Source organism: Mauremys mutica, chromosome 12, assembly GCF_020497125.1.
Source record: "Mauremys mutica isolate MM-2020 ecotype Southern chromosome 12, ASM2049712v1, whole genome shotgun sequence".
NCBI lineage: Eukaryota > Metazoa > Chordata > Testudines > Geoemydidae > Mauremys > Mauremys mutica.
In genome coordinates this window covers 34,277,304-34,304,864 of record NC_059083.1, presented here as the reverse complement: position 1 = coordinate 34,304,864, position 27,561 = coordinate 34,277,304, and the positions used below count along the sequence as shown (strand labels likewise).

General features: G+C 46.2%; 1 protein-coding gene across 1 annotated transcript; it reads right to left on the bottom strand.

Annotated features, from left to right (window-relative positions):
- Positions 1–247: 247 nt before the first annotated feature.
- Positions 248–27,561, bottom strand: LOC123346693 (butyrophilin subfamily 1 member A1-like). The gene is made up of 7 exons (XM_044984166.1): positions 27,462–27,561; positions 24,477–24,824; positions 23,096–23,377; positions 18,974–19,078; positions 18,126–18,146; positions 7,573–7,589; positions 248–868 (listed from the first exon to the last, which is right to left on the bottom strand). The coding sequence occupies exons 1-7, from the start codon at positions 27,559–27,561 to the stop codon at positions 362–364; spliced, it is 1,380 nt and encodes a 459-aa protein (XP_044840101.1). The 3' UTR covers positions 248–361.

Here is a 27,561-nt window from a genome sequence, read left to right as displayed (position 1 = left end):
AGACCCCAGTGAGATCTAATCCCGCAGAGCTGTACAAACCGCTCCCTGCTGCTTTGGAGCTTCCAGCTTCTCTCCAACCCCGGGTTGATTCATGCTGTGTCCCTGCCACCCCCACCTCTGCTGTCCCCAGCCCGGCTGTTAGTTCTGCCCCCTGCCCAGCCCCCACCTCTGCCCCTCAGGCTGTGGTGCAGCCTCAAGGGTTCTTCCCTCTCCCCCTCCCATCCCTGGGGCTGCAGGGAAGGGGAGGAGCTTATAGGGGCCATAGAGATGAGGTGCTGGGGGCTGGGTAGATGGAGTCCTCCAGAGTCATAGAGACTGGGCTGTGTGAGAGCTAGAGAGGCAGATTTCAGGGTCCCCAGTCTCAGGGACACAGTCTGAGCTGGGCTCCCCACCCCACCAGGAACCAGGGTCGGATTCTCCCCCCAGGGACGGAGCCCGGCGGGAAAGTGAAGATCGGGGCCTCGTCACCAGCATCGATAAATGTCACCTGCCCCCAGTCACAGTCCAGACAAACCCGGATTCTGCTGGGGGCCCGGCTCAGGGGCAGGGGGGTCACAGGGGAGGTGAGAGCCCGGAACTGACCTTCCCATCGCTCCACAGCCCAGATCCCCCCTTCAGGGCTACGGCTGATCCATCTCTTCCTCCTCACAGACTCTCTGGCCACCCCCACAGCCCAGTATCGCCCAGCCCCCACTTCCACCTCCCAGCAATGTCTTCCCGAGGTGAATCCCTCACAGCCCAGCACACAGCGCTCAGTGTCAAATCTCTCAGGGTTGTTGGGTAGTCGCTGCCATCGGTCTCCCCATCTCACACTTTTCCAATCCTCAGACAGGACGAGTTGGGGATGAGCCGTGTCTGGATCCAGAGTCACATTCACTGGGGAGAGAGAATCAGAGCGTTAGGGGCAGAGCTCAGCCCTGGGGGAGGGTTTGATGGTGTCAATGACAGAATCTGCCCCAGCTGGAGAGTGACTCAGGGAATCTCTTTCCTCCAGGATTTACCCATCAGCTCTGAGATCTCAGCACAGGGCTGGGGAGAGTCACTCCCCTGACAGAGATGGACCAGTGACAGGGTGAAAGTATCGGTTGGGCCAGGCCTCAGACTCTTTCCCCTCCTGCTCCCACTTCTCCCCAGGGAGGGGACTAGAGACTCTGGGAGCCCCAACAGATGGTACAACTCAGTGATCATTGGCAGAGCTCCCCTTCCCCTCCTACCTTAAATCTCACTGTGTCCCAGCTCCCCCTGCTGTGCTGGACTTTGCTATGGGGCCTCCCCACTGCACCCTGCCTGCTCTGAAATGTCACAGCTCGGACAGCAACAGGCCACATGGTACCAGGATTGAACATGCCTGATTAGGGGGCGGAGCTAGGTGGAGGAGGGGGCCTATAAAAGCGGCCGCCCAGCCAGGCAGCGGCGCAGCTGCTCGCAGCGGACCAGGAGCCGGCCAACAGGGGAGTTTGAGTGGGAATTTACAGGGGGAGGCGTAAGGGGCAGGGGGCGCGGTGCTGTGTGTGCTGTTTTCCCCAGGTGAGAAGGCTGATAGAGGCAGAGGCAACAGCAGCCATGAGCCAAGCAGCAGAGGAGTCAATGAGGATGATTGCATGTGGCAGCTGTGGTATGTACATGGTCCTAGTGGGGGCACCGGAACAGAGGTATGTATGCATGAAGTGCCTCCTAATAGAGCTGATGGAAGAAAAGATCCTAGGTCTAGAGATGCAGGTAGAAACCCTGGTAGAGATTAGAAGGGGGTTTGAGCAGCTGATGGAGCAAAGGCAAGCGGTTGCTGAAGGGGAATGCTCAGAGGTACAGGGGGAAGCAGGGGCTAAGGCTTGTGAGGGGGGAATGCTGGATGGGGAACATGGGCAATGAAAGCATGTGACCGTGAGAAGCAGGCAGGGGAAAAGGAGGGCCAGTGAAGGAGAAATAGAGCTAAGGAACAGGTTCGAAGGTTTGGAGAATGAGGAAGGGGTACAGCAGGTGGTAGCTGATGGTGGGAGGGCAAGGAAGAAGAGAATAGCGGCTAGTCCGATAGAAAGAGGGGAGGAGTCGATGGAGACGGCACCAACTTTGGGCCCCGGGAGGATGCAGGATGGCTTAAGGGGGACTACAAGGGATGATAGGAATGGAAGGAGCTTGCAACCAGGGGGAACGGGGGATAGGTTAGCAGACCGCACTGTCACCAGGCAAAGGCAGGTCTACGTGATTGGGGATTCCATACTGAGAAGGTTGGACAGGCCTGTGACCAGGGCTGATCCGGAGAACAGAAGGGTGTGCTGTCTACCGGGCGCTAAAATATGGGATGTGGACCTGCAGTTGAAAAGGATCCTAAAAGGAGCAGGTAAGAACCCGTTGATCATCCTTCATGTAGGATCGAATGACACGGCTAGATTCTCGCTGGAGAGAATCAAGGGAGATTATGCCAGGCTGGGTAAGACGCTCAAGGAAATTGAGGCTCAGGTGATCTTCAGTGGGATTCTACCTGTCCCTAGGGAAGGGCGACAAAGGGGTGACAGGATTGTGATGATAAATAGTTGGCTCAGGGAGTGGTGCTATAAGGAGGGCTTTGGGATGTATGGGCACTGGGAGGCTTTCGGGGACAGAGAACTGTTCTCACGGGATGGGCCCCACTGAGAAGGGAAGGAAATAGACTTCTAGGAGGGAGGCTGGCTCATCTGATCAAAAGAGCTTTAAACTAGGAAATGGGGGGAGACGGTTGGGAGATGTCCAGGCACTCTCCACGCCAAATTTAAACATTGAGAGGGAGGACAGCAGGATAAGAACGGATATAGCCAGAGGGAGGGGTTTGGACATAAGGAAGAAGGGGGGGATGGATACTAGACCAATAGGTCATACTTGTGGTACTGTGTCCCTACCAAACTGGATAACAAAGGTAAGAGAGGCCAAACAGCAAAAATTAGGATGTTTGTTCACCAATGCGAGAAGCCTAGGTAACAAAATGGAGGAATTGGAGCTCCTGGTCCGTGAATTGAAACCGGATATCGTAGGAATAACCGAAACATGGTGGAACACTAGTCATGACTGGAGTACAGGTATGGAAGGGTATGTGCTGTTTAGGAAAGACCGAAACAAAGGTAAAGGTGGGGGAGTAGCATTGTATGTCAACAATGAGGTGAACTGTAATGAAATAACTAGTAATGGAATGGATAATACGGAGTCTGTTTGGGCAATGGTCACATTGGGTAAGAAAACTACTAGAGCCTCCCCTGGGATAGTGATTGGGGTGTGCTATAGACCACCGGGATCTAGCCTGGATATGGATAGAGAGCTCTTTAATGTTTTTAAGGAGGTAAATACTAATAGGAACTGTATGATCATGGGAGACTTTAACTTCCCGGATATAGATTGGGGAACAAATGCTAGTAATAATAATAGGGCTCAGCTTTTCCTAGACGTGATAGCTGATGAATTCCTTCATCAAGTAGTTGCAGAACCGACGAGGGGGGATGCCATTTTAGATTTGGTTTTGGTGAGTAGTGAGGACCTTGTTGAGGAAATGGTTGTAGGGGACAACCTTGGCTTGAGTGATCATGAGCTTATTTGGTTCAAAATAAATGGAAGGATAAACAAAATTGCATCTGAGACTAAGGTTTACGATTTCAAAAGGGCTAACTTTACTAAATTAAGGCGACTAGTTAGGGAAGTGGATTGGACTAACATATTTAGGGATCTAAAGGTGGAAGACGCCTGGGATTATTTCAGGTTGAAGTTGCAGGAGCTGTCAGAGGCCTGTATCCCGAGAAAGGGAAAACGGTTTGTAGGTAGCAGTTTTAGACCAAGCTGGATGAGCAAGCATCTCAGAGGGGTGATTAAGAAAAAACAGAAAGTGTACAAGGAGTGGAAGATGGGAGGGATCAGCAAGGAAACCTACCTTATTGAGGTCAGAGAGTGTAGGGATTCAGTGAGAAAGGCCAAAAGCCGGGTAGAGATGGACCTTGCGAAGGGAATTAAAACCAATAGTAAAAGGTTTTTTAGCCATATAAATAGGAAGAAAACCAAGAAAGAAGAAGTGGGTCCGCTTAAAACTGTAAACGGGGTGGAGATTAAGGATAAGCTAGGCATGGCACAATATCTAAATGAATATTTTGCCTCGGTCTTTAATGAGGCTAATGAAGGGTTTAGGAATAGTGGCAGAGTGACTGATGGGAATGAAGGTGCGGGGTTGGAAATTACAGTATCCGAAGTAGAAGCCAAACTTGAACAGCTTAACGGTAGTAAATCAGGCAGCCCGGATAATCTTCATCCTAGAATATTAAAGGAATTGGCGAGTGAAATTGCAAGCCCATTAGCGATAATTTTTAATGAATCGCTAAACTCGGGGGTTGTACCGTTTGACTGGAGATTAGCTAATATAGTTCCTATTTTCAAGAAGGGGAAAAAAAGTGACCCGGGTAACTACAGGCCTGTTAGTTTAACATCTGTAGTATGTAAAGTCATGGAAAAAATATTAAAAGAGAGAGTAGTTACGGACCTTGAGGTCAATGGCGATTGGGACAAATTACAACATGGTTTTATGAAAGGTAGATCGTGCCAAACCAACCTGATCTCCTTTTTTGAGAAAGTAACAGATTTTTTAGACAAGGGAAATGCGGTGGATCTAATATATCTTGATTTCAGTAAGGCGTTTGATACGGTACCGCATGAAGAATTACTGGTTAAATTGGAAAAGATGGGGATCGAAATGAAAATCCAGAGGTGGATAAGGAACTGGTTAAAGGGGAGACTGCAGCGGGTCGTATTGAAAGGTGATCTGTCGGGTTGGAGGGAGGTTACCAGTGGAGTTCCTCAAGGTTCGGTTTTGGGTCCGATCTTATTCAATCTATTTATCGCTGACCTTGGAACCAAAAGTAAGAGTGGGCTGATAAAGTTTGCGGATGACATGAAGTTGGGAGGTATTGCCAATTCAGAGAAGGATCGGGATATCCTCCAGGGAGATTTGGATGACCTTGTAAACTGGAGTATTAGTAATAAGATGAAATTCAATAGTGAGAAGTGTAAGGTTATGCATTTAGGGATGACTAACAGGAATTTTAGTTATAAGCTGGGGACGCACCAGTTGGAAGTAACGGAAGAGGAGAAGGACCTCGGAGTCCTGGTTGATCGCAGGATGACTATGAGTCAGCAATGTGATGTGGCCGTTAAAAAAGCTAATGCGGTCTTGGGATGCATTAGGCGAGGTATTTCTAGTAGAGATAAGGAGGTGCTAGTCCCGTTATACAAGGCGTTGGTGAGACCTCATTTGGAGTACTGTGTGCAGTTTTGGTCTCCCATGTTTAAGAAGGATGAATTCAAGCTGGAACAGGTACAAAGAAGGGCCACTAGAATGATCCGAGGAATGGAAGCCTGTCGTATGAAAGGAGACTTGAGGAGCTCGGTTTGTTTTCCTTAACCAAAAGAAGGTTGAGAGGAGATAGGATTGCTCTCTTTAAATATATCAGAGGGATAAATACCAGGGAGGGAGAGGAATTATTTCAGCTCAGTACTAATGTGGACACGAGAACAAATGGATATAAATTGGCAGTCGGGAAGTTTAGGCTTGAAATTAGATGAAGGTTTCTAACCATCAGGGGAGTGAAATTCTGGAACAGCCTACCGAGGGAAACAGTGGGGGCGAAGGACCTCTCTGGCTTTAAGATTAAGCTTGATAAGTTTATGGAGGGAATGGTTTGATAGGATAACGTGATTTAGTCAATAGGTCAATAACATGCCACCACTGGTAATTAGTACCGAGGGTCAATGTTGGGATATTGAAAGTCTTTTTCCTGGCTGGAGAGTCTTGCCCGCATGCTCGGGGTTCAGCTGATTGCCATATTTGGGGTCGGGAAGGAATTTTCCTCCAGGGTAGATTGGCAGTGGCCCTGGAGGTTTTTCGCCTTCCTCCGCAGCATGGGGCAGGGGTCGCTTGCTGAAGGATTATCTGCTACTTGAAGTCTTTAAATCAGGATTTGGGGACTTCAACAGCTGAGTCAAGGGAGAGAATTATTTCAGGAGTGGGTGGGTCAGCTTTTGTGGCCTGCATCTTTCGGGAGGTCAGATTAGATGATCATAATGGTCCCTTCTGATCTTAAGTTCTATGATTCTATGATTCTACGCCCAGAAAGTCACTGCTCAGCAGCAGTCACAGCACAAAATTATATTAGCACGAGTCAGGGAGTAAGGGGTTAACACAAGGGAAAGGGGTTCATGGTGGAATGAGGCAGAAGCTACAAGTGTGGGGGGAGCAGGGTGGATTTGGTTTTTGTGGTGCCCTGGGCCACAGCAAGTGGGGACCCCTCCTCATTTCTTCTGCCTACAGTCCCTTCGCCCCTCACGCTTCTGCTGAGGAAATGGGATCGTGGCACTGGGGCTTGCCCCACTCTGCCCACCTGGAGCTCCAGCCGGAGAGTGGGGCAAGCCCCTGTGCTCCGACCCCATTTCCCATCTGGAGTGCCGGGTGGGTGGAGCAGGGCAAGCCTGGTAAGCCCCCAAGCCCTGACCCCACTCTCTGGCAGGAGCACCAGGCAGGCTGAGCGGGTCGGGGCACAGGGACACCCATTTTTCATGGGCCCCCCAATTGGGCAGTGCCCCTGGGCACAAGCCCCATTGTCCCAGTGGTTAATCCACCACAGGAGGGATGTGTAGACTAGGTGGCTGGTGGAAAGAGGGAGAGGGTCATGCTAGTGATGAGGAAGCTAAAGTGATGTCCTGTTTATCAGAGATGGGAAAATGCTGAGATCATGATCAGGGCTGGCTCCACATTTTTTGCTGCCCCAAGCAAATAAATAAATAAATAAATAAAAATGGCAGAGTGCCACCCCTTGAAAAGGGCCGCCCCCAAAGACCTGGAATGCCGCCCCTTGAAAAGGGCCGCGCCAAGCACATGCTTGGAATGCTGGTGCCTAGAGCCGGCCTTGATCATGGTGGATGGAGACAGGAGAAAAGAGACAAGCTCTGATCACAGGAGCTCCCCAGATGTGTATAATGGAGCCAGAAGAGCCCTGTCTGGGATCAAGGCACTGTTCTGTTGCTGGAGACTGGAGCAAGGGTCACACACAGACACAGTCCCTGCTCACCCCATCGGTGTGGGGTCATTGCAGAGCTCCTGGCCTTCTTCAGTGGGAAAAGATGAAGGAAGAAACAGAGAGAAATTGGAGATCAGCCATCAGCGCAGAGAGATAAAACAAACACCCCCTGGAGAAGTGGCTGTGGAGGTGCATGTCCCACTAGATCTGCACTGTGAAATGCAGGGTTCTGGGGAGGTCTGCCCTGAACTATCACATCCACTCCCACATTCAAGGAAAAAGAGGCACATTGCCTCATGGGAACTTATATTTGGACATTAATAAAATATGATCTTTAATTACCTTCTTCTATAGGTGTCACAGATCTTCTCCACCCTAAAAACAACCACATAATTAGAGATGAGAGCTGAGCTGAACGAGTATTGCATGATTCAATATTGCACCAACACTGAGGGAAAAAGAAAGTTCTAAGTTCATCAGAACCTCTAGTGGGTTGCATGAGTGTCTCTCTCCCAAGGTGGATCTTCACTGCAGAGTTAGACCAGGATCTTACCTGGTTATTGGCCCAATCTGTTTATTGCGCAAGCACAAAACTCTGACTCAAGTTTGGTGGTGCTTTACGCCCAGGCTGGCAGGCAAGACTTTGAGTATAGACTGTAGCTCAGGTACCACTTTAATTCAATTTGGTTACATGCCCACTTTGCAGTGTGGAAGGAGATTAACCATCTCAGGGGCTGATAGTGGCCAAGAAAATATGGCCCAGGAGGAATTCTGGGAAGGCACTGAAGGACTATCTACTTTATTACTGTATTGCTTATCAATTTTTCAAATTAGCTTTTGGTGTGAAATTCATCCAGTTTGGCCTTTACTTTAAAAAACAACCCCCCCCAATGATGATGATGGTGATGATAATAAATAATAATAATAATAAACATACCAACAAAAATGGTTTCCTATTGAAACAATTTTAAAAATTAAATTTAAAAGCAAACAACTCCACCACAATTAAACAAACTCCCACATGAGACTCCAAAATGGTACAAAAAGTTTCTTTTCCGAGGAAGGATAATGACACTTACTTATTTCGTTATCTCGTTTGTCTAAAAAATAGAGAAATAAATATATATTTTGTTAGGCATTTCCCTTTTCATATGTTTTATTTCTCTTTATCATCTATATGACAGTGAAGGCTGAGAGAAATCAACCTCTGTCATAAGTATAAAGGAAAGGGAACAGCCCTCCTGTATACAGTACTATAAAATCCCTCCTGTCCAGAGACACCAAAATCCTTTTACCTGTAAAGGGTTAAGAAGCTCAGGTAACCTGGCTGACACCTGACCCAAAGGACCAATAAAGGGGACAAGATACTTTCGAATCTTGGTGGGGGGATTTTGTTTGTGCTCTTTGTTTTGGGGGTGGTTCGCTCTTGGGACTAAGAGGGACCAGACAACAATCCAGGCTCTCCAAATCTTTCTGAACCAGTTTCTCATATTTCAAACTTGTAAGTAACAGCCAGACAAGGCATGTTAGGTTTATCTTTGTTTTCTCAACTTGTAAATGTTCCTTTTTGCTAAGAGTATCTACCTCTGTTTGCTGTAACTTTAAACCTAAGGCTAGAGGGGGTTTCTCTGGGCTCTATGAATCTGATTACCCTGTAAAGTTATTTTCCATCCTGATTTTACAGAGATGATTTTTACCTTTCTTTCTTTAATTAAAAGCCTTCTTTTTAAGAACCTGATTGATTTTTCCTTGTTTTAAGATCCAAGGGGATTGGATCTGGAATTGGTGGGGGAAAGGAGGGGGGATGGTTAAATTCTCCTTGTGTTAAGATCCAAGGGGTTGGATCGATGTTCACCAGGGACTTGGTGAAGAAGTCTCTCAAGACTATCCAGGGAAGGGAGTTAGTATTTGGGAGTGGTGGTAGCAAAACCAAATCTAAGCTGGTAATTCAGTTTAGGAGTTCACATGCAGGTCCTCATATTGTACTCTAAAGTCCAGAGTGGGGAAGGAACCTTGACAACCTCCTTTTCAGGACATCAGACGAGAGGATCCAGTGGTACCTTCTGATCTTAAACTCTGTGACTCCATCATTCTGTTGCTTATCAGTTTTACAAATTAGCTTTTGGTGTGAAATCTCTCCAGTTTAGCACTTCCCCACATTTTACAGACTTACACTAACCCTTACAAAAAAGAATAGTAATAAAAAGCTAGAAAACAAACAAAAAGAGGTTTCATATTGCAAGAAAATTTTAGAAGTTAAATTTAAAATCTAACAACCCCACAACAATTAAACCAGCTCCCACACGAGGATCCCATTAGCTACAAAATATTTCCTGTTGGAGGAAGGATATTGACACTTACCAATTTCTATATGTAGTTTGCCTAAAAATTAAATAGAAATACACATATTGTTTGTTAGGTGTTTCCCTTTTCTAATGTTTTATTTCTCTTTATCATCACTATGATGGTCAAGATGGAGTGATTATTTCTATTCAATAACCTCATCAGGAGATCAGACTAGACCGGTGGTGCCCAAACTTTTCCGTGACAACCCCCATTTTCAGTAATGGAAGCCTGTGTGTGCCCCCCCCCCCGCCCCATTACTGCACAGTTGGCTCAGCAGAAGCACTTGGACTGAAAGTGGAGCTGGGGAAAGCACCAGGGATAAGAGAAGAGCTGGGAATAGAGGTGGAGCTGGCCTGGGGCACAGCTAGGCTGAGGGCGGAGCAGTGGGTGGGGTGGAGCTGCAGCTGGGGGTGGAGCAGGGCTGAGTGGCACTCCCTCTCCACCCCTCTTGTGGGGGCTGGCCTGGGGCCTGCTGCGCACCCCCCGAACATTCCTCCACACACCCCTAGGGGTGTCCCACAGTCTGGGACCACTGGACTAGAGTATCTGGTCATTCCTTCTGGTCTTAAACTCTGTGACTCTATGACTCTATCGCTGATCAATATTTCAAATTAGCTTTTGGCGGGAAATTCATCCAGTTTAGTTATTCCCCACATTTTATAAAGTTACATTACAAAACAAGCCCCTATACACCCTCCCAAAAATTATAATAAAAATAAGAGAAAAGCATGCTAGCAAAGAAATGAAAAAAGGTTTCCTACTGCAACAATTTTAAAAGTTAAATTAAAAAGAAAACAACTCTACCACAATTAAACAAACTCCCACATGAGGATCCAAATTGCTACAAAATGTTTCTTGTCACAGGAAGGAGAATGACACTTACTTATTTCTTTATTTTGTTTGTCTAAAAATTAAAGAGAAATAAAGATATATTTTGTTAGGGGTTTCCATTTTTTTACATTTTATTTCTATTTTTCATGTATAGGACAGCGAAGGATGAGAGAAATAAACCTCCTCTTCAGGACATCAGACAAGAGGATTGAGGGGTCCCTTCTGGTCTTTAAGTCTGTAATTCTATTGCTTATCAGTTTTTCAAATTACATTTTGGTGTGAAATGGATCAAATTTAGTGTTTCCCTATATTTTATGAAGCTACACTAACCCCCCAACCAAAACAAACAACAACAACAAAGCAAGCACCAAACAAACAAAAACAGATTAAATATTGCAACAGAATTCTAAAAGTTAAATTTAAAAGCAAACAACTCCACAACATTTTGTATTTTCATACAAAAAATAAATCTTGTCAGAGGAAGGATTATGACACTTACCAATTTCTGTATGTCGTTTACCTAAAAATTAAACAGACATACACATATAGTTTGTTAGGTGTTTTCCTTTTCTTATGTTTTATTTCTCATTAGTATCAATACGATAATTAAGGATTAGAAACTATTTCTATTCAATTTCCTCTTAAGGATATCAGGCTAGATAATCTGGTTGTCCCTTCTGGTCTTAAACTCTGTGATTCTATTAGAATCATAGAATCATAGGAGAGAAAGTCTAATCCTCTGCACTCGTTGCAGGACTGAGCACTATCTAGACCATTCCTGACAGGTGTTTGTCTAATCTGCTCTTAAAAATCTCTAATGATGGAGATTCTACATCCTCCCCAGGCAATTTATTCCAGTGCTTAACCACTACAGTTAGGAAGTTTTTCCTAATGCCCAACCTAAACCTCCCTTGCTGCAATTTAAGTCCATTGCTTCTTGTCCTATCCTCAGAGTTAAGGAGAACAATTTACCACCCTCCTCCTTATAATAACCTTTCATGTACGTATAAACCGTTATCATGTCCCCTCTCAGTCTTCTCTTCCCCAGACTAAACAAACCCAATTACTCTATGGCTTACCAATTATTCAAATAAGCTTTTTGTGTGAAATTTAACCAGTTTAGTTTTTCCCTACATTTTACAAAGTTATATCACCTCCCCCCACATGATAATAATAATAATAAAAAACAAGTAGGCAAACAAACAAAAATAGGTTTAATAGTGCGAAAATAAATAAATAAATAAATAAATAAATAAAAGTCCAATTTAAAGCAAATAACTCCACAACAATTAAACAACATTCTTCTGATGGAGTACACCAGTTTAAAACCATGCCCTTTGGACTTCATGGGGACACAGCCACTTTCCAGCGGCTGATGGACTGAGTGTTGTGGCCCCATGGGTCCTACGCGGCCACCTCTATTGACAATATCATCTACAGTGAGATCTGGGCCGAATATATGAAGCACGTTACTGCGGTATTTCGGGCTCCCAAAGAGGCAGGTTTCACAGCCAACCCAACCAATTGTCAGCTGGGCTCCCAAGGAGTCACTTACCTAGGGTATGCTGGGGAGGAGGAAGGGAGCTATGACCTTTGGTGAAAAAGTCCAAGCCCTAGTAGGCTGCTCTGTCCCTTTCGCAAACAAGCAAGTCTGGTGGCTTATGGGATTAGTGGGATATTATTGACAGTTCATCCCAAACTTTGCTATCATGGCTGCCCAACTGACAGAGCTGGTTAAGGACACTGCACCCAAAAGGATCCACTGAACCAAAAGCTGTGACAAGGCATTTAGGGCACTACAAGACCCATTGACCCAGGAGCCAGTAATATTCCACTCAGCCTTCTCAAAGCCCTTTATTCTCTGAATAGATGCATCTGATGTCAGACTCAGAGCAGTGCTATCTCAGGGATTCAGACGAGAAGAACACCCTGTTCTCTATCTCAGCAGGAAGTTTTTCCCACAGGAGGTAGCAGGGGCGGCTCTAGGTATTTTGCCACCCCAAGTATGGCAGGCAGGCTTCCTTCGGGAGCATGCCTGTGGGAGGTCCTCCGGTTCCCCGGCTTTGGCATACCTGCCGCTGAATTGCTGCCGAAACTGCAGGACTGGTGGACCTCCTGCAGGGAAGCCACTGAAGGCAGCCTGCCTGCCCGCCTCACAGTGACCAGCAGGGTGCCTCCCGCAGCTTGCCGCCCCAGGCACACGCTTGGCGTGCTGGTGCCTGCAGCCGCCCCTGGGAGGTAGCCTAATTGGCCATTGAGAAAGTGGCTCTGGAGGTGAAATGAGCCATCCATGCCCTACACTATGACTTGTGGGGGCAGACCTTCCACCTAATATGGTCCAACTGGCCATGCACCACTCCACTGGCTGAAGTCAATGACAGGCCATAACCTAGGCATTATGCAGCAGTATCTCTCAATGCAGCTATACAGCTTTCATCTGGTACAGTGTTCAGGCATGGAAAATAAAAATACAGACTTCTTTTCACAGAAAGGTGGGGACAAGAACTGGGTCTGAGGAGGAGGTGTGTGATAGGATATACAAAACCCACAATGGGTCTGAAGGGGTGAAAGAACAGTACTGGGCCCAGGTAGCTCCGCCCCTCCATCCCTGCAGACTATGCTCCAGCTGTAGACTGGGGTGAAAAGGTAGCAACCCAGCTCAGAAGGGAGAAGCTGGGGAGGACAGACCTACCCTGAAGGCTCCTGACACGGGCTCTGGAGAAGTTTCCTTGAGGGACTAACTGTGCTTAGACTGCTTGGGGCTGATGGTTTGATTGACTTTTTCTTTTCAACTTCTCTTGGACTGGAAGCTGGGGGGAAACAGCAGATGGCAGGAAGTGACCAGGGAGGGTAACTTGGAGGATACCTTTGGCAGCAAGACACTGTTGGCCTTCTTAGGGCGCTGGGTCAGAACCCAGTAGACTGGGTGGGCTGGGCTTCCCTACCAGTGGCCACCTCCTTGCTCCTCTGATTAAAAGAGGGCCTGGATGCAAAACCTGCTCACTAGGAGGCAACATTAAATGTGCCAACCACTAGGCCACCTAATCCACCGATGACTCAGTTACACTCCCACATGAGGATCCAATTAAAAAAATAAATATAAATATGTATAAAAGTTTATCATGAGCTTTCCTTCCCTTATGTTTCTCTTTATCATCAATACAAAGTTAAGGCTGGGTGATTATTTCTATTCAATTTCCCTTTTTCTATTGCTGCCCTCAACCCACCAAATAACATTTTGGTGTGACGTTTATCTAATTTATATTTACAGAAAATTTTATCAATCTAAATTAACACGCCCTGTCTGGGGGCACAACCCCATCCCGGTCAGGAAAAGACAAAAAATCCTCTGGGCTCCATGGTATAGCATAGGCTTCCTGCAGGGTCTGCTCCACCTGGAGAAAATGATCTTGAAAGGGAGAGTTTGTCACAGGAAGGGGACGGCAGCCAGGGGGGAGGCTGCTGGAACTCAGGGGAGCTGACTTTTAAACAGCGCCAGTAGGAGGAAGACAATTTGTGAACCTCTGCCGCTCATAAGGGCCCTTCGGATCATGTATAAGCTGACTGCAGCAGGGAGTGATTGACGATAAATCCTGTCCTGGGGTCTAGCTGTTCTTAAACTTCTGTCATGGATTCACTTGATCGATGCTACACCCCCAGCTTTGTAACAGTCTCTAGGAAGAACCCCCTTCAGTGTGCCTGACCCCTTAGGTATATCGCTTTTCCTCTTGGGTAATTTGATGTAGGTCGACCTACAGCCACCACAGTAATTCATCGGCTGTTTGTGTTCACACTACACTCCTTCTGCCGATGGAGCACATCCTCACCAGGAGCTCCTGCACTGACTGAAGTGGTGCATTGTGGGGCACTGACAGTGGAGTGTGGGGCACTGACGGACTCATGGGGTTCAAAGCTGGACTCCCCTACCTGGTCTGGGGTGACAGCACCAGTTGTGAGTCCAGTGTGAGCTCAGTTTCACAGCACAGAGCCTACCAGACACTGCTATTATCTCCCCCTGGAGCTCAGAGCCTGGGCTGTCAGCACCTGGAAGCTGGGCTCCAAGCTGGGATCTCTGCGCAGAACTGACAGCCCATCCTGCAGCCAGCTCCCACCTCTACAGCCCATGCAAGGCTCATAGTTGGAACTGTGAAATTGACAAGAATGTCAATTTCACTTCTGGTAAACTCTGCTGTGAAATTGAGCCCAGCATCGGGCTCGTAGCTAGGGCTCTCACTTTGGGGTGGGAGCTGGGCAGCTATGAGCTCAATTTCACAGTACAGAGCCTACCAGCAATGAAACTGACATTCTTTTCAATTTCATGGCTCCATCTGTGAGCCCAGGCAGCTGATAGAATGACAGTCTACAGTGGATGTAAGTAATTCAGCGTCTATAGGGACACTTTGTCGCCCTAACTTTATCGACATGAGCGCTATGCTTCTCGTGGAGGTGGAGTTATTATGTTGTGTGTAGCAGGCCACTTACTTTGGTGGAAGCAGCATTCTAGTGTAGACACTGACATAATTAAGTCCATGTGAGCTGCCTTATGCCAACCTAACTCTGGAGTGTAGGCTGTGTAGGAGAGAGATCTCCTGCCAACAAAATAAAAACACCTCCAAGAAGAGGCAATAGCTTTGTCGGCGGAACGGTGTCTCCCACTGACAAAGCGCTGTCCACATTGCTGCTTTTCATTGGTAAACTTTTGTCCATCAGGGTATGTTTTTTTCATATCCCCGACAGACAAAAGTCTTACCAATGAAAGTGCAGTGTAGACATAGCCATAGACCAAGCCTCAGAGTGTTGTCAAAACAGTCAAGGTGATTAGTCAACTGGAACACACCATAGGAAGCCCTGAGGTTATGATAGAGAACGGAAAGTTAAAGCATTAACCATTCTGGTTAGCCCAGAGTCCAGCCAAACTGTAGTGAACCCCATTGTTCAAGCTCTGTCTGTCTCACAGTCTGATCTCCTTGGTCAGATTCCAGATAGCCTGGTGACTGGATTTGCCATTGTTTTCTCACATACTCCATGGATATGGGAACACATGCCTAGACAGGTAGGCAACACCCACCCTGCCCTGAGATCAAACAGTCCTTTTCCCCCTACTGGGTGACAATGCCACATATAATGGTGTGATGCTGGGCCAGTGAGGTTAAGCAACCAGCAGGCTGAGTGACCCCAAAAGCAACCCTTAAGGACATATTAGAAAAGTATTGAAATGGTAAATAGGGCCATTCCTTATAGCTAGCTATCAAAGCCATGTTAAATAGACTAGAATCCTTGAAATGTAGGCCTGTATTGTTAGAGAATCAGGAATAGATGCTTTTTGTATTTGTCTGGGTTTACCTATATCTTGTTAGAAGTTTAATAATGTGATCTAATTAGCTTGTAGATGTTAAATTTCTGTTCCTGTCTATGATGTTTCGTTACTGCATTCTATTGATTCAGAGATCAAACGGAGATATTATCGTTTAGATGGAACATGTGGTGTAATAATATTATTAGCTTCATTTCTCTTTGAAATTTGTAATAAAACTTCCTGTGAACTATCTCAGACCTGCTTAAACTTTACCAGGGAAAGTCTGAGTTGCAAGACTGAGATCACCAAGTCTACCCTGGATTATCCCTGCAAATGCTTATGGAAGAATTAAAACAAACTCTGCACACAGACTGCCTGTTGGACTACAGCCTGTTGAACTGAGTCTAGAAGGACTTTTATAAATCAGCAGACTCACTACCTCTGCTATGAAACTGACCAATGAACTTTATTCATATCTATATGCATCTTGATCTGTTAACCATAGTAACTGTCTTTCTTTTTATTAATACATCTTAGATTAATTAATAAGGATTGGCTGTAAGCGTGTATTTTGGTAAGATCTGAAATATTCATTGGCCTTATAGGTAATGTGTCCGATCTCTTGGGACTGTGTAACGGGCCGGACTCAACCCTGCGGTGCCTCCTGCTGGTGACTCCGGGAATTAGCTCTGCAGGCCGGTGATCTGCCTGTCTTCAGGCCCCCGTGTCCCGCCTTGGACTCGGTGCCCTTTTACATGGGGTGCTGCTCCCTAGCAGTAACCCCGTTCTCTCTGGGTTTCCCCTGCCCAGGGAACCCTCACCCTCTATCCCCACCTTGCCTCAGTGTATGGCTACTGCCAGTCATTGTCTAGCCCCACACTCTGGGGCAGACTGCAGTATCAGCCTACTCATCACAGGCAAGGTTGGGTTTGGACCTGCTGCCTTGGCCTACCCCTGGGCTGCCCTCTGCAACCCCCAGTACCTGTTGGCCCTTTGCTAGGCCGCAGCCTGGGGCTTTCTAGGCTGGAGCTCCCCAGCTCCTCAGCCTGTCCCCAGCCCTGCTTCACTCAGGTTTCTTCTCTCTAGTTTCCAGCAGCCAGGCCCATCTCCCTCTGAAGGCAGAAAGAGACTATCTGAGCTTCTGGTTTCCCTGGCCTTTTATAGGGACCAGCTGTCGCTCAGTTTGGGGCGTGGCCTCAGCTGCAGCCACTTCCCCAATCAGCCCAGCCTAGAGCAGCAGCTCTCAAGCCCTGCCAGGCTGCTTTTAAACCCCTCAGGGCAGGAGCAGGGGTCACCCTGCTACAGACTGGTAGAACATTATATATGGTGAATAAGATTTTAAGTAATCTTTGCTATATTAGAGTTGGCTGTCTGGGTGGGAGTCTAAGGCTGGATTGTTTAAAGGGACCTGTATTTTGGCTTCTTGATAACCAGGAAGGTATTACAGAAACTGTTTGGTTACTGGCTTGGTATGAAATCTAATGATAGAATAAACCAGTTTGCCCTGATTGAGCAATTTCAGTATAGCCCCTCCAGCGACCATGGTCACAAATGGAAATCAAGGCACACATAAGATTAAAAAAATATTACAGAAAATTCCCAGTTTATCACAGCTTCATTAACAAACCAGACCTCTACAGACTCTTTTGAAAACTCTGAGACCAAAAGCTGGTCTATGCTGAAAACTTACACCCCTGAGACACATTGCTAAGCTGCCCTAACCCCCTCACTAGAAGGACTTTTGAGGGGAAAGGTCTCTGGAAACATCCAAAAGGTCCAGCCTATCACAAACCCCTCCCCATCCCCACCACCAATATATATACAGTGTAGCAGGGTGGACCTCTGCTCCTGCCCTGAAGGGGTTAAAAACAGCCCTGGGAAGGGGCTGTGGCTGGAGAAAGCAGCCTTTAGGCTGGGGCAAGAAGCCTGGGCTGATTGGGGAAAGTAGGCTCAGCTGTGGCCATGCTCCAATCAGGCCCAGCTGGCCCCTATAAGAGGCTGTGAGCCAGGAGCCCACTCAGTCTTCCTCTCTCCCCAGAGGGAGATGGGCCTGGCTGCAGGGAGCTAGAGATTGGGTACCTGAGTGGAGCAGGGCTGGGGAAAGGCTGGGGAGCTCCAGCCTGGAAAGCCCCAGGCTGCGGCCTAGCATTGGGCTAACAGGTACTGGGGGTTGCAGGGGGCAGACTAGGGGTAGGCCAAGGCAGCAGGTCCAAACCCTCCTTGCCAGTGATGAGTAGGCTGATACTGTAGTCTGCCCCCGGCGTGGGGCTAGACAATGACTGGCAGTAGCCATACACTGAGGCAAGGTGGGGATAGAGACTGGGGGTTCCCTGGGGAGGGGAGACCCTGAGAGAAAGGGGATATTGCCAGGGGGCAGCACCCCATGTAAAAGGGCACTGGGTCCAGGGAGGGACGCGGGGGCCAAAGGACAGGTGGATCACCAGCCTTCAGAGAGCGCTCCAGGGCTGGAATGAGCTAATTCCTGAGAACAACCAGCAGGAGGCGCCGCAGGGGTGAGTCAGTCCATTTACATACAGACATAAAAATAAATCAAGGAAACACACCATTGTGTACAGGATTGTTTATCTGTGCTCAAAACTTCTATGAGTGGGAAAAGGGAAACTGAAACTTACCGACTTCTTCTGTAAGTTTCCCTTAAAAATACAGAAACAAATATAAATTATTCTCATCCCCTTGCTTCATGAAACAGTGCTAAAAGATGACATCCTGTAGGTACAAAATTCATTAGGACGGATGGATAGACATCCGATTTATTTGGAAATTGGACAGATATTCTTTGTGGATGAAGTTCACCTGGGCATGGACAGCTGTGCCTGAGTTATGTGAAAGTTGTTATGATTTTTTCCTTAACTGAGGAACAAATGTGTTTATTTACTGATTTATCACTGGGACATTTCTACACGGCCCATTACTATAATGTCAAGGTGCACTACAATTTATTAGCAAAAAGGAGATTTGAGGACTTCAATAACTCAGACATAGGTTAGGGGTTTGTTACAGGAGCGGGTGGGTGAGATTCTGTGGCCTGCATTGTGCAGGAGGTCAGACTAGATGATCATAATGGTCCCTTCTGACCTTAAAGTCTATGAGTCTATAAGTACAAATATGAGAGGCTAGGCTTTGCAGAACCTTGTCTTGAGTGGGACCACAGAGAAGACAGTGGTAATCCCCTGAGAACTTGTAGGAGGGGGAGATAAAGGATTTAGCAGATGTGTCTGCTATGATCAGATTCTCTGGTTCAGTTATACTGCCCCAAACCCTCCTCCTCCTCCTTTTCACCCCCCCCCCCCATACCTCTGCCATCACTCTCTATCAATAAATTCACATGCATTCTTCTTCTTCTTTATAAAAGGAACAGGTCCACAGATCATATGTTCTTTTAATATTAAATTACTAAATTGCTATTTATTTATTAGAATAAGGCCTTTATTTACAGTATATTTCTCCCTCTAATATTTACCTTTCATTTTAAAGAGATAAGCAGTGAGGCCAATGAAACCAAACAAAACCATCAGGATCACACTCAGAGCCACCATCCAGGGATTCACCCTCGGGAAAAGGGAATCTGAAAAACAAAACACCCAGAACTTGTCTTAATTTGGAATTGCTGATTACACTCAGATATTTTTATTCCATACAACTTCATAAATGGTGCCCAGCATGATTCGTGTGAGATAAGAGTGAAAGAATGGCCATGTCTACACTACACAAAATACCAGAAACTGATTTTTAAAATGGCTCCAACCAATACCGCTTTAACACAGATGTATCCTTGAAAAAACAGGCCTGATTTGATTCATTGTTATTCAGAGGGCCAGAGAGTTCAGGGGAAAATTCTCTACTCATAAAACCCCATTGACTTCAATAGAGTTACACCAGAAAAGAATTTGGCCCTCAGTGTTCAGCAACATTCAGAAATTGCCAGATTAATTAGCATATTTTTGAAAAATCTACTATTACCCCCAAATATTTGGAGAAATCATAATCACAATTTCTCTGAACATTTGTGCAGAACACTAATTAATTTTCATTGGCTGTTCTTTTGTTCACAGTGATACAGTCATCTACCCAGGATGGAATTTTCAAATGCACCTAAAGCCTTCTGCACATATAGTTTGTGCCTAAGAACATAAAAACGGCCATACTGAGTCAGACCAAAGGTCCATCCAGCCCAGTATCCTGTCTGGTAACAGTGGCCAGCGCCAGGTGCCCCAGAGGGAGTAAACCTAACAGGTAATGATCAGTGATCTCTCTCCTGCCATCCATCTCCACTCTCTGACAAACAGAGGCTAGGGACACCATTCCTTACCCATCCTGGCTAATAGCCATTAATGGACTTAATCTCCATGAATTTATCAAGTTCTCTTTTAAACTCTGTTATAGTCCTAGCCTTCCCCACCGCCTCAGGCAGGGAGTTCCACAGGTTGACTGTGCGCTGTGTGAAGAAGAACTTCCTTTTGTTTGTTTTAAACCTGCTGCCCATTAATTTCCTTTGGTGGCCCCTAGTTCTTGTATTATGGGAACAAGTAAATAACTTTTCCTTATTCACTTTCTCCACATTACTCATGATTTTATATACCTCTATCATATCTCCCCTTAGGCCATGTCTACACGACCCACCGGATCAGCATGTAGTAATCGATCTATCGGGGATCGATTTATCACCTCTTGTCTAGATGCGATAAATCGATCCCCGAATCGATGCCCGTACTCCACCTCAGCAGGAGGAGTAAGCAAATCGACGGGGGAGCCGCAGTGGTTGACTTGCCACCATGAGGATGGCCAGGTAAATCAAACTAAGATACTTTGACTTCAGCTATGCAAATAGATCCTTCCCCCACCCCAGTGCAGACCAGCCCTTAAGTCTCTTCTTTTCCAAGCTGAAAAGTCCTAGCCTCTTTAATATCTCCTCATATTGGACCCATTCCAAACCCCTAATCATTTTAGTTGCCCTTTTCTGAACCTTTTCTAATGCCGTATATCTTTTTTGAGATGAGGCGACCACATTTGTATGCAGTATTCAAGATGTGGGCGTACAATGGATTTATATAATGGCAATAAAATATTCTCCATCTTATCCTCTGTCCCCTTTTAATGATTTCCATCCTGTTTGCTTTTTTGACTGCTGCTGCACACCGTGTGGACATCTTCAGATAATTATCCACGATGACTCCAAGATCTTTTTCCTGATTTATTGTAGCTAAATTAGCCCCCATCATATTGTATGTATAGTTGGGGTTACTTTTATCCAATGTGCATTACTTTACATTTATCCATATTAAATTTCATTTGCCATCTTGTTGCCCAATCACTTAGTTTTGTGAGATATTTTTGAAGTTCTTCACAGTCTGCTTTGGTCTTAGCTATATTGAGCAGTTTAGTATCATCTGCAAACTTTGCCACCTCACTGTTTACCCCTTTCTCCAGATTATTTATGAATAAATTGAATACGATTGGTCCGAGGACTGACCCTTGGGGAACACCACTAGTTACCCCTCTCCATTCTGAAAATTTATCATTTATTCCTACCCTTTGTTCCCTGTCTTTTAACCAGTTCTCAATCCATGTGAGGATCTTCCCTCTTATCCCATGACATAAGAGACTTTGGTGAGGGACCTTGTCAGACCCTCTCATGTGGCCATCCTTAAATTGGTTCAAGGGTTGACAGCATATGAGGGTTGCACCTATTTCAATAAATTAATGCACAACTTCATAAATCAGCTTAATAGTGCCCTATCTCCATTTAGCTTCAGTTGGTAAGGAACTGACTGAAGCTAAATCTCTATATTGCACTCTGAAACTTATGAGTGTTCACCCAAGCAAGTGGCACTGATTAACTAAATTGTCAATCAGTGCAACTTTTTTGTGCAGACAAGATGTAGTGAGGGGGTGTGGCCTCCCTCCAACCCAGGGCAGGAGGAACCACTCTCTGTGCCCAGCTGGGTGGAACCAGATCTGCCTTACTCCTTCCATTGGAAGTGCGTAAACATAACAGGACATATAAAAGACAGAGCCTCTAGCTCAGTTGGGGCCAAGACACTGAGGGAGACATAGGGAAAAAATCGGTGGGTTCTCTGCACCCATCAGCAGCTCCCACCCCCCAAGCTCATCTCCGCCTCTACCTCCTCTCCTGAGCGCGCCGCCAGGTCCTACTTTTCCCCCCTTCCTCCCAGCACTTCTGCCATGAAACAGCTGATTTGCTTGGCAAACCTGGGAGGGAGGGCGGAGGAAGGGGAACACAGTGCACTTCTGTAAGGAGGTAGGACCGGGGCGGGGATTTGGGGAAGGGACCAATAGGAGCAAGGAGGGGGCGAAGTTGGGGTGGGGCCGGGGCCTGTGGAAGGAGACAGATGTTTCCTGCTCAGTCCAGGCTGCTGACTCTACTGCTGAGCCCAGAGACATCCTGCTCGCTGCTGGCCACCTACCCCGAGGAGATGGTCCAGGTACACCCTGAGGGGAGGGTAGGAAGTGGCCTAGGGACAACCGAATTCAGTCTGGTTGTAGCGCTGCCTGATGCATGGTCGGTGTGTTGCAGATGGATTCCCCAGTGACAGAATACTCCACCTCTGTTAGGCCCTTGGGTTGGGGCCTGGTGGAGTCAGGTGGGCCTAGCCACCCCCTGCCATCCACCCGTGGAGTGGCAGCCTACGCTCTCAAGGTCAAGTGGCTTGTACTGGAGCTGGGATGCCCCACTACTGGGTCTGCTCTGCCCCCACCTGAGGGCCCAGAGCTGACTGACTATGGTGTCTGCTCTACTCCTGCCTAAGGGCTCAGAGCTAATTGACTACTGGGTTTGCTCTGCCCCTGACTAAGGGCCAGAGCATATGGACTCTAGGGAGGCCCTGTTCCTGCCTAAGGGCTGGAACCCGTTGACTATTTGGGGTTCAGCCCCGTTAGACCGGTTGGGATGCGAATGTCTGTTCGCTAATTTCCTCTGACACTAGGCAGCAATCCCGACAGTAGAGTGAGGCAGTGTGGCCTCCCTCCAGTCCAGAGTGGGAGGGATGACTGCCTCACCACTACACTAGAGTAAAATAAGTCCCTTTGTGGATCTGGATTGAAGTGACATAAGAAGCACAAGTCCCATTGAACATCAGTAGAAACAACATAACATGACTTAGGTGACATTTCACACCACAAGTAATGAACAATGAGGTGGTGCAGCGACAAGATCATAAAGAAGCAACAGTACAAAATTTACCACATTCAAAAATCATTAAGGTGAAGTTAAGTTTGCAGGAACATATTGTGTCAGTGGATTAAGGGAAAGTTTCTTCTAAAAAATGCTGGAAGATTTGTGTGTGTTTGATTGTATATGAATGCGTGCGTGCATGCTAGAATATCAGGAAAGTCAGACTTAACATTAAATTTACATGAAATCCAAAACCTTCATTTTCTGAATAATCACAATTAAGGAAATCAAATTACCTAAACTGTGATCCCATAAAGATACCAGCCTCCCATCTTCTGTGTTTATATATGGATTATGAAATATCCACCACAGATGTTTCAGTTCTTGTTTTCCTGTTTTGTTTTGTTCTGGTGGTGATGAGTTCAGTGTGGAGTTTGGATGGTTACTCACCTGCTATATAAACTGCTGATTCCTTTTCTTGATTGAGAATGGTGTTCCTGATGCAACAGGACAAGTTTTGGTTTGAATGTTTTTTCACAATGAGTGCAGTTTCTATTTCAAACAGGTTGTTATCGCCTCGGGATTTTGTTTCAGAGAGTGATGGTAAATGACGCCCACTGAGATCTCTCCACAGCACCACAGGCTCTGGGTACCAACCAGCTGATCGACAAACCACCCGGATCCCTCCATCCTGGTGACCCTCAACAGAGATGAGAGGAGCAGAGCCCAGACCTAAGGGGAAATACACAAAGGTGTTCATTCCATGAATTAATTTACAAAGCAGAAGGGATGAGGGACAGTTTGTGGATCCCTTACTCATACTAGAAAGCACTAATTCATGCAGGGTAGTCAGTAGAAAGCATAAATTAATACTGGAATCTCTGAAATCCCAGTGCTCATGGACACACAAAAATGTGAACAAATATTTACAATAATTTCACTGAGTCAGTAGGAGATATTTTCATCTCAACACAGGTGCAACTGAGTACTGAGCACCTTTAGAGATATGACCACTTCATTTAGGTACCTGAATTGGATCTGAACTATTTCAAAATATGATCATTAGTGCATTAGATAAATGTTTCTTTTAAAAAATATCTAACTGGTGTCATGGTTACAGTGTCAAAGCAGCAGGAGAGAAATGCTGAGTTTTGTCTAAGAGTGGTAAATACATAATTTTCCCTCCCCACTGTGGCATTCTGCACTCCACATTCACCATAGTAATATGATTATGGTGTGATTATGATATGATTATGTTTCATCTTATACAAGATATGTCATGTAAGGTGTCAATGGAAAAGTTATGATTTGCTGAGTATGGTTATCATATTTATATGCATGTATCATTTTTGTATCTGGAGTTATGAATATTGACTAAGAGTGGTAAATATGTAACTCCCCATCCCCACCATAAACATTATACACTCTCAGCAAATAGGAAGGCTACACCCCTAAGTAACAACCAACAGTGAACGCATAAGAAGGCCAAAAACATCTGTCAGTCCCACCTTATCCACACATGCTAGAAATGACTGCAGTGCAACTGGAAGGCCATATGTGTCCAGAAGTCCTTTCCCTATTCACTAAAAACCACTTTGGGAGTTAATCAAGATTGGGCAAGAAAGTATCTTGGCCATCCTGAAAATGTTTTTAATAACATGTTGGGAAAGTTTCCAGCATATTTTCTCTAGTGTGAAAGGGGCTGTTTGATGAAATTTAGATACACTGCATTATTGTAAAATATATCACAAGTAGGGAATTACAGTTGTTGTAACAGTAAGGAATAAAGCCTGGAGCCCCCACACAGTTAAAACTGACACAAGCTACTGACCTGCTACCTGCAGTTCCAATACTGTTTCTTCATAAAAAGTATCGTCTTGAACAAAACACAGGTATTGTCCTTCATCAGAGTGTCTGATATTGAGAATCCTCAAGAGAACGTTTCCATCTGTGAGTCCGGCTTTTAAAAGCTCTGTTCTTCCCTGATACTCTGGAATCTGCCCTTCATACTGATCCTTCCCATCACGATACAGGTGCACAAAGGATACAAACTGAGAACGGAACCATCTCACCTCCATGTTTGCAGCGCTCATCGGCGGGGACAGGTGACAGGGTAACACAGCTTCCTGACCCAGGATGGTGGTGACAGGGTCACGGGGTCCAATCACTGTGAACTTTGCTGGAAAATGCACCAGGACAACAACAAGAAAAGCAGCTCAGAGGAAAGGGGGAAATTGATATGAAGGACACATCCAACAGCTTCCATTTCACACAAACTTTCCAAAAAGTTCAGCCAGAGGCAGACACTCGACATGGACCATTTCAGCCTGAATATTTAAGAGAGCAGCAGGACTGGGGCTTTGTTATAAGAACACTCAGCCTCAGTGCATGGCACAGGCACACAGCACTGAGATGGGGCATGGAGCTGATAAAAGACAAGATTGGCACGTGACCCAGGCACAGAGCATGGACACAGTTGGGAGCTGAGAATTGGTAGGTTCAGTGCATGACAGAGGCACACAGCAGGGCCACCCAATTTGCCCCAGACCCTGGGCCCCACAGGGGCCCCCATAAGAGTTTTTCAGGGCCCCTGGAGCGGGGTCCTTCACTCACTCTGGGGGCCGCAGACAACTCTCGTGGGGCCCAGGCCCCCAGAGTTTCCTCTGCTCCGGGTCTTCAGCAGCAATTCGGCAGCGGAGGGTCCTTCTGCTCTGGGACCTGCCGCCGAAGACCCCGCAGCAAGGGGGTCCTTCTGCCCCGGGACCCACCGCCGAAGTGCTGGGTCTTTGATGGCAATTTGGCGGTGCGGCCCCCTGCTGCCGAAGACCCCAGGCCCCCTTAATCCTCTGGGTGGCCCTGACACACAATGCTGACACAGGGTGGGAAGCTGAAGATGGATGTGTTCAGTCCATGGCAGAGTCACACATCAGAGAAACTGAGGCAGAGAACTGGGAATGGACGTGCTTTTTGTATAGCTGAGACAAGCTCACCATTCAACAGGCTGTTTTTCTAAGTGCCCTCAAACTGACACACTTACTGACATTGCCATCAAATTTGCTGGGACTCACCAGGAATAAGGGTCAGGTTGGTGGGCCATATTTGGTGTTCTTTCACCAAGATGTTCCTGAAACAGAGCCCTATTGCTAGAACCAATTGTTGGATTATTATGATTCAATACTTCACATGCTGAAGAGACCAGATAACCAAACGTTGCGAAAATTATTGCCTAAAGACAAAACAGTGCACTACGAAAAGGAGACATCCGTATCCTCCTCCTGGGAAGCAATTCTTATCTTGCTGCGTGCTCACCTTACACAGAAGGTGTGCTTGAAAAATACACCTCACACCCACTTATACCATGGCGGTTTACAAGTAAGAAAGCACTTTATACATCCCCTAAGATCCAACCCACCAGTTTCTGAACTTCTTGTTCTGTACCTTTCTTGACCCTGTTTTGGATACCACGTTCCAAACTAGGTGGGTGTTGAGGTACATCCCAACCAGTGCCAGGACACACCTTTCATGGCTTTGATAGGCTTCCTATTTTCTATTGTGAACGCTAACAGATTTATAGAGTTGTGGGATATTTGATATTGGGGAACAGAATTGTGGAAGAGCATAATACATTCAGTTAACTTCCCAACACTCTGTCTCTCGCTAATGTATATTATAGGACTACCGTGCACATAATGCCTAATAATATGGTGTATAGTACACCTAACATATATGTATTAGCTAACAGGCCCAATTTAAAAAGTCACATGACCAATATATTCTGGTTCTTCTTATGTTTTTGTGCACAGTAGTCTCAAACTATGGCTCTGATCTTTTTTACATCTGAAACCCACTAAGTTATTGGATTTTATTATTTATTATTGTTATTATTAAACTCTTCAATAATTGTCCACCCAATGCTTGGGCATCTTTCACAATCTTTTAAAAATACTTGTGCAAATAAACAGACCTGGGCACTATCCCAGGTGCAAATAAAATAACCCAGCGGCAACACAATCAGGGTGTAACCCTTCTGCCAGGCCAAGCTGACAGCAGCAAGGGTTGGGTTCAATACATAGAGGTTCCCTTTCAACAATACAATGCAAAACTAGCTTGAGCCCCCACCCAATGATCTAGAAAAATTACACACAGACCCTGTGGCCCCTCCAAAAAAACATACTTTCTCTCTTGCAATCACAGAGTCTTATCATAGCAAAAATCTTTAATAACATAAGGTAAATAGCACAGCATTAAATTAGGAAAAGAGCACAACTAGGGTTCTTAAACACAAAGCATACAGTCAAAAACCCAGCACCAAGCAGACTAGACCCCAACTATTCTCACACTTCCACATATAACTACCTGCCCCATGTCCCTTGCCTAGCGAGTGCTACTTAGGTGAGGGCGAGTCCCTCAGTCATAAAATGCCAAGTACACTTCTACTGTCCTTGATTCACAGAACCAGGATAACAACACTGTACTACTCCTGCCCCAATAATGAAGAGACTGGGGATCCCACAGCAGCCAAAGTGACCATTTGGCCCAGCACTCCCATCATGCTAGGGAGGGTGGGTGTGCCCATGCAAATAAGATCAGACCCAGAAGTCTTTTTCCACAGCTTACCACCAGATGTCAGGGTAGAGCCTGTTCTGACTCTGCTTACAAGGGCAAAAATTGAATGAAGAAGGAGCTGATCTTGCTATGTGGTTAAGTTTACACACTGTGAGTAGTTACATTGACTTTGAGTGAAGCATGTTGTCAAGACACTTCAGGGGCCTAAATAAATCCTCTAAGAAACAGCAGAGACAGGGCGGATTCCTACCTGATTCCATCTTGTGAACATAACAAGTAAAGAAGAAAACAATAAAACCGGGGAGAGGGGAGCTGGCTCTGGAGCTGTTGCAGAATGAGAGAATCTTCAT

Coding starts and splice junctions, on each gene's coding strand:
- LOC123346693 (XM_044984166.1), bottom strand. CDS start 27,561: ATGAAGATTCTCTCATTCTGCAACAGCTCCAGAGCCAGCTCCCCTCTC. Junction 19,079..23,095: donor ATCAGCAGTTTATATAGCAG/GTGAGTAACCAT, acceptor TTTGTTTTTCAG/ATTCCCTTTTCCCGAGGGTG. Junction 18,147..18,973: donor TTATCTCTTTAAAATGAAAG/GTAAATATTAGA, acceptor TGTATTTTTAAG/GGAAACTTACAGAAGAAGTC.